The sequence below is a fragment of the Hemibagrus wyckioides genome, linkage group LG07, assembly GCF_019097595.1.
Source record: "Hemibagrus wyckioides isolate EC202008001 linkage group LG07, SWU_Hwy_1.0, whole genome shotgun sequence".
In the NCBI taxonomy this organism is placed as follows: Eukaryota; Metazoa; Chordata; class Actinopteri; order Siluriformes; family Bagridae; genus Hemibagrus; species Hemibagrus wyckioides.
Genome location: NC_080716.1, coordinates 16430073 through 16442679, shown reverse-complemented (window position 1 = coordinate 16442679; position 12607 = coordinate 16430073). Strand labels below are relative to the sequence as shown.

General features: G+C 40.3%; 2 protein-coding genes across 4 annotated transcripts; one reads left to right on the top strand and one right to left on the bottom strand.

The window, feature by feature from the left end:
- The first annotated feature begins 2272 nt into the window (after window positions 1–2272).
- On the top strand, window positions 2273–6822 carry si:dkey-19b23.8 (uncharacterized). Its single transcript, XM_058395907.1, has 3 exons — window positions 2273–2587; window positions 4345–5034; window positions 5185–6822. The coding sequence occupies exons 2-3, from the start codon at window positions 4449–4451 to the stop codon at window positions 5268–5270; spliced, it is 672 nt and encodes a 223-aa protein (XP_058251890.1). The 5' UTR covers window positions 2273–2587; window positions 4345–4448; the 3' UTR covers window positions 5271–6822.
- Window positions 6823–6962: 140 nt separating this feature from the next.
- si:dkey-19b23.7 (uncharacterized) lies at window positions 6963–12321 on the bottom strand. 3 transcript variants are annotated; one of them, XM_058394139.1, is made up of 8 exons: window positions 12124–12321; window positions 11716–11787; window positions 11544–11615; window positions 10777–10943; window positions 10627–10684; window positions 8987–9158; window positions 8673–8870; window positions 6965–7976 (listed from the first exon to the last, which is right to left on the bottom strand). In XM_058394139.1, the coding sequence occupies exons 1-8, from the start codon at window positions 12133–12135 to the stop codon at window positions 7762–7764; spliced, it is 966 nt and encodes a 321-aa protein (XP_058250122.1). In that variant the 5' UTR covers window positions 12136–12321; the 3' UTR covers window positions 6965–7761. The 3 variants fall into 3 exon arrangements, with proteins under 3 accessions (XP_058250123.1, XP_058250122.1, XP_058250121.1); XM_058394140.1 differs by lacking the exon at window positions 12124–12321 and having other exon boundaries at window positions 6963–7976; window positions 8987–9107; window positions 11716–12084; XM_058394138.1 differs by lacking the exon at window positions 12124–12321 and having other exon boundaries at window positions 11716–12084.
- Window positions 12322–12607: the final 286 nt, after the last annotated feature.

The window sequence follows — 12607 nt, the reverse complement described above, 5'->3', positions numbered from 1 at the left end:
GACTGCTGGTAAACTCACCCTTAAGCGTATTTCCATGTTTTCCACCATTTGTGTAGAGCTACAGGAAAGTTATACAGTAACATTCAGGGTTATATTTACAACTTAACAAATATAAATGATATTTAGCAGAAAATATCATAGGAAGAGAATGCATGATCACAGTTTTAGAATTGCACAGATCTAAACTGTGGTTGTGGTTGTGATGTTTCAAAATCACCTTTCCTGAAAGTAATCTAAAAATGCAGCATCTGAACTTCAATAAGCGCCACTGGAACTACAACTGGCATTGCATGTTGTTGTGGATCATTTTGCATATCATTGACATGTTTGATGGAAAAGGGGACTGTACACTATGAAAAGATACAACTCTAGTCTAAAATGCCTGGCTCTTGTGATGGCACGGTGAGTACTGGGATAATTCAGCTCAAGGATATTTGTGCTGGCCTAAGAATATAAAGAAGCTTAGAAAGTTCTGCATGGAGGATCCAAGATCCACATGTGATCCAAGATTCTCAATTTTGTTAACCTTGTTAAATGTTAGAAGAAGTCACTCTTTGTCACTCTGAGTTACCAAATAGTAATTATCGAGGTGCTGATCTTGTTTTCTGCATAAGAAGTGTAATGCAGAAAAATGGCACTAATTGCACTGTTTTCTACTTCTTCTTCTTCGTCTTCTTTCGGCTTTTCCCTTCAGGGGTCACCACAGCGAATCATCTCTCTCCACCTATCCCTATCTTCTGCATCCTCAACACTTGCACCCACTAGCTTCATATGCACTGTTTTCTACTAATTTTTTTAATTTAGGAAAACAAGAGTATAGAGAACCTATAACATTTTGGCGAAACTGTTGTACAAAGCACCTACAAGGCTACTTTGCTTAACACTATTTGGTCAAATTTTAATAATAATAATAATAATAATAATAATAATAATAATAATATACAATTACTATTTTATTTTATTTACTAATTGCACTTACATTTTACATGTAGAAAATAGTAAATAGTAAACCCCTTCTAAACTTTCGACTGCCTTGACATATGACATATGTACCCCTTCCCATCAAGCAAAAATATCAAAGGGTAGATACCTGAAACACATTCACACAAAGACTCAACAGACAGAAAATTTCTATTTCCAGACCCACCCTCACCAAGAGCAGGACTTGCTCTTATTCAGTTATGTCAAGCCCTGTACCTCAGTCAGACAAAAAGTCAGTCATTCTCCAGCTCGGTATAGCGGTAAAGTGCCAGGAAAACCATGCCTTTATGTGGTGTGCTGTGTGCATTTCTGTGTTAGTGGAAGTAGGGGGTGCAAGTGGCGTCATTTGTACCTCAATAATGGCACTGCTGTGCTGCTAAAAGTAGGGAGGTGGGTGTGCCTCACAGACCCATGCCCTGATTACACAGAAGCTCTGTGTTCTCTTCTAAGTTCACAACACATGGTCCTGTTTAGACTGTTTCACTTCACTGGTTTCTCAGAAAGCCCTGAGAGAAACGTTAGCTAATATACTCAGTCCATCAGGCCTCATCATAAATATAGAACAATCTTGGGAACAATTAGATGTTCTGCTTTCATGCTTCTCATGCAGTTTGTCAATGTTTAGTCAGCATGACACAGGGAAGTGAAACAGATAGGATCTTATGCAGTTTTTTTTTTTTTGCATAGGTGTGTATGTGTGTGTGTTCATGTTTTTGTGTCCTTCTCTTCAGTCTGGCATACGTGTGCGTCCAGCAGGATACATGCAACAGTGTTTAGACTGAAAAACAAAACAAAACACAAAGGTGTTGTGTTCTCTGGTCATTCCTTACATTCAAGCCTGTCCTAGATGCTAGATATCTGTGCATTTACATATTGGCTAGGTGACTGCTGTCGGTGTAACGCTGGTATAGGGAAATTAAAAACATTTTTTTAAGAGAGCTCGTGCATCATCTAGCCTCACACGCACCTCACATAACGTCCAAAGCCGCATACTACCGTACTAAATAGTAGGCTTAATAAAGACAACACACCATTTATGCTATTTTATTGCACTGTTGAACAGCGTATTCGGGGGGGGGGAACACTTTTTCTTTAGACTGACTCATAAACGCAACAAAAAGAAAGATTAGTACGTATACATCGGCGTGACTCAATCTTCTGACACACTATTTAGTACGCTAGTATGCGATTTTTGAATACCGCCCCGCCCCTCGCACGCTCTCGCTTCGTGGTGACGCAGGAGGTGGTGCACGCGCGCGCGTTTCTCAAATACAGCGCCGTGGACGCGCGTTCTGTCCTGCAGATCGAGGTAAAGTCCGAAGGGAAGGGAGAAGGAGCGCGTTTCTTTGTGTGTGTGTATATATATATATATATGTGTGTGTGTGCTTCAGAGCTCCTGCGCGCCGAGAAAGTCCACAAACTTATTAGTTTCTAAACTAAATCGTTATCAGTACCAGCTTTGTGGTCATTTAAAAAATAATAATAAAACTAAGACCACAGACTTATTTGTGAACGTGAGAAACCGACTTGACGGCGAAACTGGGAGGAAACAGTTTTTCCCTTTTTCTTCGTACGGACACGGCAACGCAGAAAGAGCGGATGATCGGTAAATTATTTATTTCACATTATTTATTAATCTGCTATTTTGTTTTATTTATTTTTTTTACTGTATTTTTTGTGTGTAAACTTTACACTGTGGGGGGAAAATAAACTTTAGCCTAGACACCTAATGTAGGATTGTGCCAAGAATTTCCCAGCTTAGAAATAACCATACATTTCTTTTACGATTTATTTATTTATTTATTTTTACATTTATTTTTACATTTATTTTTATTCTATACCTTAATGGCAGCAGCATTTATTCATTTATGGTATTAATTGCAGTTTCACATAATTTGAGTGAACAATATTATATGGCAAATAATTTTCCTCAAGTACATAGGATTTTGTTCTTGTCTTGCATAAAAAGCTTTTAGTTTTAAATTAAACATATTTATTTTATGTTTAGATTTATTTATTTAAAAAAAATTAAGAAGTCCCCAGCTAATATCCCCGACAGGACTGTGAGAATAAGTGACTGAAGAGATAAAGGTCAGAGCAATAGCAAATGAAAGTTTCATCTCCTGGGGTTGGGTGATTTCTATTCTCTTTGATTGTCAGGTCAGAGCGAAAGTATTGTCTAGTAATGTTTGAACCCGGCATGCCTTCCCATTCCAGTAGACTAATCCCTCCTCATGATCAAAGTTGGTACTTATTCAGTACATCATTGAGATGGTCTCCTCTTTTGGTGAGCCAGCAGTGTTACCTGGAATCGTATAACACTTATCTCCTGTTTGTGTTCCTTACATCTGATCTACACAACCAGGCATGCCATTGTTTTCTGGACTAGAAATATTTGTGGGTCTGGTCGGGATGTGTATTAAAGCTGTATCCTGTCTGTGACTGGCTCAACAATGGCCATCACAGTCTTAACAGCTGGTGGTCCTGTTCCTGCCTAACATCAGAAGCAGTCAGGGATAGTGAAATAATGGGTCAGAAAGGAGAAAGCGGAAAAACACCGAACAATGGTTTGAACGGCAGTGTAAATGCAATGTGCTGGGAAAAAGAATGTGAAGTGTTTTCAATAACTGAAGACAAAAGGGTTAACTGACTGTTTTTCATAACTCTGGTCTGTAAAGTTTCGGATTTGCATCTCAGATATAGGCAGGATTAGTTCATATAGTTGTTTACGTGTGCAATTCAAATGTCCGGCCCTCTTATTTGACCAGGTCAAGAATCTAGTTAATATAGCAAGACATCAGGGTAAAAGCTGATTTTTGTACCTGGCGTATTTTAATTTATGAGGCAATAACAGCTTATTGGTAAAGGCTCTGATCCAGGGATGGCAGAGGGAACCATTACTTATCTAATAATGCTTATGGTTAAACATTTATGTTTAGAAAATGTTTCTTCATTTTTCATTTATACAAAACGCAGGTAGTTAACTCTGCAGCTATAGACATCAGGTGGTGGTGTGTTTTTTCCCAGTACAGTTAGCAACTATGAATTACAATTTTTAGCCAACCGATATAATGTGTCATAATGTAGAAGAGCACTGGAAGGATAAATGCTTGACAAAGTATTTATCTAAAAATAACCAATCAACAATGTGCCAATTGCAGTTTGGCATGCTGAAAAATAATTTTCCTTGCTCATTCAAATAGTTTGTGATTAGTGTGCGATTTTTGAATGTTGTGAAAATCTCACATAGCCATGCCACAATTATTGCCTTTTCTAGACAAATCCTACCAAGTAACTAAGTATAAAGCAATGATGTATCACAAGATGCCTACTTGATATATTTTCATTTTCTTTCTCTCTCAGATCCTGGAGGTAAATCCTAGCACTTTGTTCTGTGACGATCACCGAAAGGGAAGGAGGATCCTTCTTCTTCTAAAAGCATCTGTCACATTCAAGACTCTCCCAACATGTCTCTAGCCTCCTTCCACTTAATGCAGGCCCTGAAGGACTCGCCTGCTGCCCTGCGCAGACACTTTAAACGGGATCGCACAGAGAGCCTTTCCCATGGAGACCCCATATTCAAAGTGCACTACCTAGGCACCAAAAAGATCTTTTCCCTAGACCTAGAGCAGGCTGAGGAAGCCATCAACCGGCTGCTGGACGGTGCTCCTGGAAAGTTATCCAAAGACCATGCTCTTGTGGTCCGGCCACGTTATGTGGAAGTGAAAGAGTTGAGCACAGGGAGGCAGCTCACTAAGACCTACCTGCACGATATTGCCTATTGCGCATCACACACAGCTCATCCCAACGTGTTCCTCTATATCTGCAGACAGCCTGGGCAGCAGCTGCAGTGTAGGGTGTTCTGGTGTAGTCGTGTGGAAAGGGCAAAGGATATGACAGCCTGTCTGGCAAACTCATTTCAGAGGGCACTAAACGACTGGCAAGGTGGCTGTGCTACACTGCCAAAAGCAGAGGGCATTGCTAAGGAGGATGAGGCTGACATCACCCCTGCTGCTGCCAAAGGATTGACGCTGCCAGCCAGTTTGGGGAAAGGTAAGCTCAACAGAGGGAAACCTATCTGCTGCTTACATTAATAAAAACAAACTGTTTATGAATGAATGGGGAATATCATATTCTTGTATGTAAGCGTGTAATATTTTGTGATTGAATGTAACACCATATATCTGTACTTTGTATATGCAGTGCGCTGGAAGAAGAAGGGCTCAATTTCCCGCAGTCCTCTGAGAGCCATCACCAGGCGTGGCTCAGCCAGTGAAAACTGGCAGTGAGGTTCCCAGCTGCTGGACCTTTTGACCCCTATGGGATCCTACCAACAAGAAGGCACTTTCTCTCCATTCCCACCATCCCAACAAAGTGACAGATGACAACGGCTGGACCTGTCATAACTTGACTCCGAAAAAACTTTCTGGCAATGAAAGTCTAAAGAGTGTGAACTGTTGCCAAAGTTGCTGTTCTTGCATCGTTTAGAGCAGAGACACTGATGACTGACAATGTGGGTGAGCCAATAGTTCATAGATTATATGCTGGACATTTTTATTTTATGTATTGCTTGTCTAATTGATAGCAGTATTGTTTGTATCTTCATCTCAAGACCTTTATGGACTTGCATGCAAGTACATGAAGATAAATATATATTATCCAAGTTAAGTAAAGCTGACCTAACTAGTGGCTTAAAATAAAGTTAGCTCTTTTAATTAGGTTTATTAATAATTTATTTCCCTCTAAATATAATATGCTTGAATGGTGGGAAGAAACACCGAAACCAGGAATGTATTTAGTATTAGGCATGTTGCATCAGGGATTTGTGTAATAACAGGGAGGATGCAGGAAGCAGTGTTGCAATGGGAGTTCTATCCATAATACCACCCAAAACCGTAGTTGCAAACCACTACAATTACAAGTTACACACAATTTCACATGTACTTTTGGTGCAATTTCTAACCAGAGGAAAGCCACTTTTTTCAGCATGGCTTTTGCTGAGTTTAAAAGGATTGGGTGGATTATGCTTTAGAATATCCATGTTGAGATTAGACTTGATCTTCCAGATTCCTGGATCCAGATCAGTTTGTTTGCTTCTAACCATAAATAAGGGGTAATAAGCTAGGACCTTAGAGAAAATTCCCAAGAGAAAATAAGTAGCACAGTGTGTGTTTGTGTGTGCACTGAGCGAGAGAACACAATGTGCTGTGAGCAGTCTGTGTATTCATGCCGTGCACCTGCATTCCAATAGGGCCATTCTGGACTCCTTTATGTTCCTTCCCATCTTCAATCTACATCCTGTCTTCAGGACTTCAGGTTTTTAACATCAAATTTGACCCTTTTTTTTAATTTGGTTGTTCATGTTAAGCTAGTGAAATCAAAATGCTAATTTGTGTGCAAATTTTAGCATTAAGAGCACCAGTCCTGTGTATGTGTGGCTTCATAAACCAAGTACATTCAACAGGATTAAATGCTACAGATTTGACTGCTGTGCATCACCTTGCTAATTCATAGGAAGCTATTTTTTACAGCCAATGTTGTTAATGCATATTCTAATTGGAAGTATGTGCATATTTAATGGTGACGTACAGAGTCTTACTAGGATAACATCCAGGCAGTTGGCTCAGTTATGTTTTGGATATTTTATCATTGGTTTTAATCTAATTTATATTAAAGTGTAACCCACAATACAAGGACACCAGGCCTGCCACCAGGATCTGCATGTCTGCTCAAGGGTTGTTTTTTTTTTTTTATGTCAAATGAATGTGCATGTTTTTGTTTTACATTTTTTGTGTACATTTTTTTTATATATATATATATATATATATATATATATATATATATATATATATATATATATATATATATATATATATATATAATGTGTATTTTCCGAAATTAAACTTTTATACATTAACAATATGTGCCAAAGTCTCATCACTTTCTGTATTATCGTGGGGAAAAAAACAAAAACCTTGTCTTCACTGATTTTCTTATTCTGGAATTGCTGTAAAAATCTTAGAGAATTAGAGGCCTGAGTCAGTCTCATTTGAGTGTTTATGTACAGTGTCCTAAGTGTACTGCTTATTCTATACAGGGTGACGGGGAACCTGGAGTCTATACTAAATGACTCTGGGCACAAGGCGGGGGACACCCTGGACAGGGTCCCAACCCATTACAGGCACAGTCACACACCCATTCACACACTACATACAATTTAGAGATGCCAATCAGCCCACAATATATGACTGGGGGGTTTCCTTCCCAGTACCTCTGAAGTACACACAGGAAACTTCCAAAGCACAGGGAGAACAGGCATACTCCACTTGTACAGGGCGGAGACAGGACGCTTACCCCCAACCCTGGCAGTGCAAGACAAACATGCTAACCAAGAAAGTTGTCATATACAGTGAAGGGCTTATGCCCTCATAAAACCAACTGAAAATCCCCACAATGTTGGCAAACACAGGCTTAATCAACTTTAGTATACATTTTATCCAGGGCTGTCAGCAGCCTCAGATTGACAATAAAGCAATTACAATAATTAAACCAACAGCAAACATTTGCAATAAAAATGTTTACTATATATTAATATCTGAAGTAGAAGTCCTGAGTAAAGTTAATAAAATACAATAGGATGACTGTACAATACCTATGCAACTAAGAGTTTCTAAATCTACAGTGAGATAAAGAGTACTTCTTACACATTTAGAACTTTTACTAAACTAAACTAAAAATTCATAATTGTAGTTCATATAATAAAACCTGACTTCTTTGCATCTAAATATCTGGTTCTTGCCTCTGAGAGCTTACTACTGTTACTTTCTGTTCAAAGTGGGTGTTGTTATCTCCAGAGTCATGGCTGTTTGACAAAAACTGCTGCTTCTCTGAAGAATCCATTTTTGAGAGGCTCCTCCTCTGGATATTACGGCATCTCAGGAGTTCAGTGAGACTCTGAAAATGGAGTTGTCTCAGGGACTTGATCTCTTCCACAACTAAGAGATGAGAAATTTTTAGTATTAGATACAATAGCCATTTTTAGAACAGACTATACTTTCATAGATTCTAATAAATAAGGACTGTTAATACAGAACTTTGATTAATTGGCTAATTGACAGTAGCTTGTGTCCAGAAATGTAGTGCATACACCGATCAGCATAACATTATGAGCAGTGAGAACACTGATTATCTCCTCATCATGGCACCTGTTAGTGGGTGGGATATATTAGGCAGCAAGTGTACATTTTGTCCTCAAAGATGATGTTAGAAGCAGGAAAAATGGGCAAGTGTAAGGATTTGAGCGAGTTTGACAAGGGCCAAATTGTGATGGCTAGACGACTGGATCAGAGCATCTCCAAAACTGCAGCTCTTGTGGGGTGTTCCCGGTCTGCAGTGGTCAGTATCTATCAAAAGTGGTCCAAGGAAGGAACAGTGGTGAACTGGCGACAGGGTCATGGGTGGCCAAGGCTCATTGATGCACGTGGGGAGCAAAGGCTGGCCCGTGTGATCCGATCCAATACATGAGCTACTGTTGCTCAAATTACTGAAGAAGTTAATGCTGGTTCTGATAGAAAGGTGCCCAACACAATATTAGGCCTGGTCAGTGTATATACCCTGTTAGTCTACTGCTCTTATTCCATTTACAGTAAAACCAGTTTCAGCAAGCTCAGAATATCCAGCATGGCACCCACCTAAATCATAGAACGTTTCCTTGCGATTTCCCTGAACCACAATCATCTCCAAGAAGTTAAGGAGGGCTCCAGTGGCAAGGAAGCGCTCTGGGAGGGGAAGGGTATGGAGGTAGCACATATCCAATGAGAAAGGATTATCTGGAGGTGGCATGGTGCACAGACCCACCAACTCATTAACCACATCCCACACCCGTGTTCCTGTTAGGGAAAGACACAATAGAACATATTTTTCTGGTGTCACTACAAAGAAGTGACTCATTCACTTTAGTTTCCTGTTTAATACTGATGTAAAGTAAAACAGAATGTCTGCCAACCTTGAGAAGTTAAAACCCAGTCTGTGATGGATTTGAGTTTCATTGGTGTATCTTTGGCCGTTGAATCAGCACCTCTAATATTCATCAAACGTTCATGATTGGATCGTATCCATGCATATGGCTGCCCGTATTTAGCATAGCCAGCCAACAGGAAAAGGGTGCGATTAATTTCCTGTATTTAGGCACATTTTTCATCATTATCAGTACAATAATGAAATCTCACTGTAAGATATATATAGATATCTCTCTCTCTCTCTCTCTCTCTCTCTCTCTATATATATATATATATATATATATATATATATATATACACTATATTGCCAAAAGTATTCGCTCACCTGCCTTGACTCGCATATGAACTTAAGTGACATCCCATTCCTAATCCATAGGGTTCAATATGACGTCGGTCCATCCTTTGCAGCTATAACAGTTTCAACTCTTCTGGGAAGGCTGTCCACAAGGTTTAGGAGTGTGTTTATGGGAATTTTTGACCATTCTTCCAGAAGCGCATTTGTGAGGTCACACACTGATGTTGGACGAGAAGGCCTGGCTCTCAGTCTCCGCTCTAATTCATCCCAAAGGTGTTCTATCGGGTTGAGGTCAGGACTCTGTGCAGGCCAGTCAAGTTCATCCACACCAGACTCTGTCATCCATGTCTTTATGGACCTTGCTTTGTGCACTGGTGCACAGTCATGTTGGAAGAGGAAGGGGCCAGCTCCAAACTGTTCCCACAAAGTTGGGAGCATGGAATTGTCCAAAATGTCTTGGTATGCTGAAGCATTCAGAGTTCCTTTCACTGGAACTAAGGGGCCAAGCCCAGCTCCTGAAAAACAACCCCACACCATAATCCCCCCTCCACCAAACTTTACACTTGGCACAATGCAGTCAGACAAGTACCGTTCTCCTGGCAACCGCCAAACCCAGACTCGTCCATCAGACTGCCAGATGGAGAAGCGCGATTTGTCACTCCAGAGAACGCGTCTCCACTGCTCTAGAGTCCAGTGGCGGCGTGCTTTACACCACTGCATCCGACACTTTGCATTGCACTTGGTGATGTATGGCTTGGATGCAGCTGCTCGGCCATGGAAACCCATTCCATGAAGCTCTCTGCGCACTGTTCTTGAGCTAATCTGAAGGCCACATGAAGTTTGGAGGTCTGTAGCGATTGACTCTGCAGAAAGTTGGCGACCTCTTCGCACTATGCGCCTCAGCATCCGCTGACCCCGCTCCGTCAGTTTACGTGGCCTACCACTTCGTGGCTGAGTTGCCGTCGTTCCCAAACACTTCCACGTTCTTATAATACAGCTGACAGTTGACTGTGGAATATTTAGGAGCGAGGAAATTTCACGACTGGATTTGTTGCACAGGTGGCATCCTATCACAGTTCCACGCTGGAATTCACTGAGCTCCTGAGAGCGACCCATTCTTTCACAAATGTTTGAAAAAACAGTCTGCATGCCTAGGTGCTTGATTTTATACACCCGTGGCCATGGAAGTGATTGGAACACCTGATTCTGATTATTTGGATGAGTGAGCGAATACTTTTGGCAATATAGTGTATATGTATATATATATATATATATATATATATATATATATATATATATATATATATATATGTAATTTCAAAGGTGACTCACTGGCACAGAGCTCTCCCTCTCACTGGGTGAAGCTGGGAGAAGAGGCAAGTCATTACTCCTATAACAGGTACAACAGAGTTGTGAATATGTGTTATATATATTTTTATATATGTGATTTGATTTTTTTTTTGTTGGTCTGTTCTCCTCTACCTGCTAGGCTGCTGTTGAGAGGCCTGAAAAGACTGAGGTCTGTGTTGTGGACTTTCACCAGGTAATGGAGAGCTGGCATAGTCACTGTCCAGACTGAAAGTGCTACTGCAAGTGGGACTGGTGCAAGATGATGCAACTGATGCAGGAAAACCAGGAGAAGGCCATCTCTAAAGATATATACACAGATCAGACATAACATTTTGACCACCTGCCAAAACAGCCATGACCCGTCGAGGCTGCATCTTCATGCTATCTCCAGCTATCCTCCATGGGCCCAATCTCACAGCTTACAGGACTTAGAGGATACTTACAGGACTCAAAGGACTTACAGGACATAAATGACACTTTTGATAGATACTGACCACTGCAGACCGGGAACACCCCACAAGAGCTGCAGTTTTGGAGATGATCTGATCCAGTCGTCTAGCCATCACAATTTGGCCCTTGTCAAACTCGCTCAAATCCTTACACTTGCCCATTTTTCCTGCTTCTAACACATCAACTTTGAGAATTTTCACTTGCTGCCTAATATATCCCACCCACTAACAGGTGCCATGATGAAGAGATAATCAATGTTATTCACTTCACCTCTCACTGCTCAGAATGTTATGCCTGATCGGTGTATTATAATTTGAGAGATAAGCACAGATCAAAGCAATATTGTGTTCCCATTCAAAGTATGTTTTATTTATTACCACCATTAGACAAGAATTTGACTTTTGATCAGTGATGTATATCAGCAAAGGTGGAAGAAGATGGAAACTCACCAGATCTTCATTGACAATAGTCAGCACCAGTTCCTCTTTCCCCCTCAGCCAGGGCTGAAAATAATAGAAACCCTGCAGACAGAAAGGAAGCACAAGCAACACTTAGATATCTGATACTTTTAGTACAAGACTGTTTAAATGAATGCATTGTGTAATAGCTTTGCTCTCCAACCTGTAAGGATCCTAATATTGCCAGGTCTGACAAGAAATGCTGTAATCTTGCCTTTTGATGTGTCTCCCAGTCCTGTCTCCCACAAAACGACAGTAAAAAACATTTAACACGAAATTTGAAAGACATTTATCATTGGCTGCAGTTTCAATAATAAGATTAATTATTTATAGAAAAAATATATAACAAGTATGCATCTAAATTCTGACATCAGCACCACCACCCTGTCTCCTAGCAACGCCTTTTCAAGTGAGAGCTGATGCACAAAATAAAAAACCCTTTATAACATTTCACCAGCTCTTCATATTAACATGTTGCCCTCCTACACGTTCTAAACACAAAAAGATGCATATATTTAAATACAGTAGAATGAAATACAAATGGACAAGCTTGTTTATGTAGCTCACATACAGCTGCACTCATGTTGTTGGCATCAACGCTGTATAAAACCCTTAGGTCTGCATACTCGCACCGGCGCGGTTAAGGGATCATCTGAATGTTTACTGCTTTCTGAAAGGCGCAACATATTGCTGGAAATATTTAACAAAAACTTATGAGGAGACTTATGATCAGACAGTAAACCGCACTTTTACATGGATTCGATGTTTGATACAACAATTTGTGGAAATGTTTGATTCATTAATCTAATGCTAATGTAACGGCTTGGGTGCGCTTGGGTAAATCAAGTCTGCCAACCTGTGCGCAGCTCTCCTGGGCTCATGTGTATCACGTATATTTCGCAAATATGGCACAAACTGCGCGCCGCTAGAACGATTTCTTTAAATGGTCAAAATGGCGTGAGACAAACAGCATGGGTTTACTAACACCCTGTAATATGTTTAGAGGTAGGTAATGCCTCAATAGGCAAAAAAGTAGGCAAGGAAAGTTTGTTAAT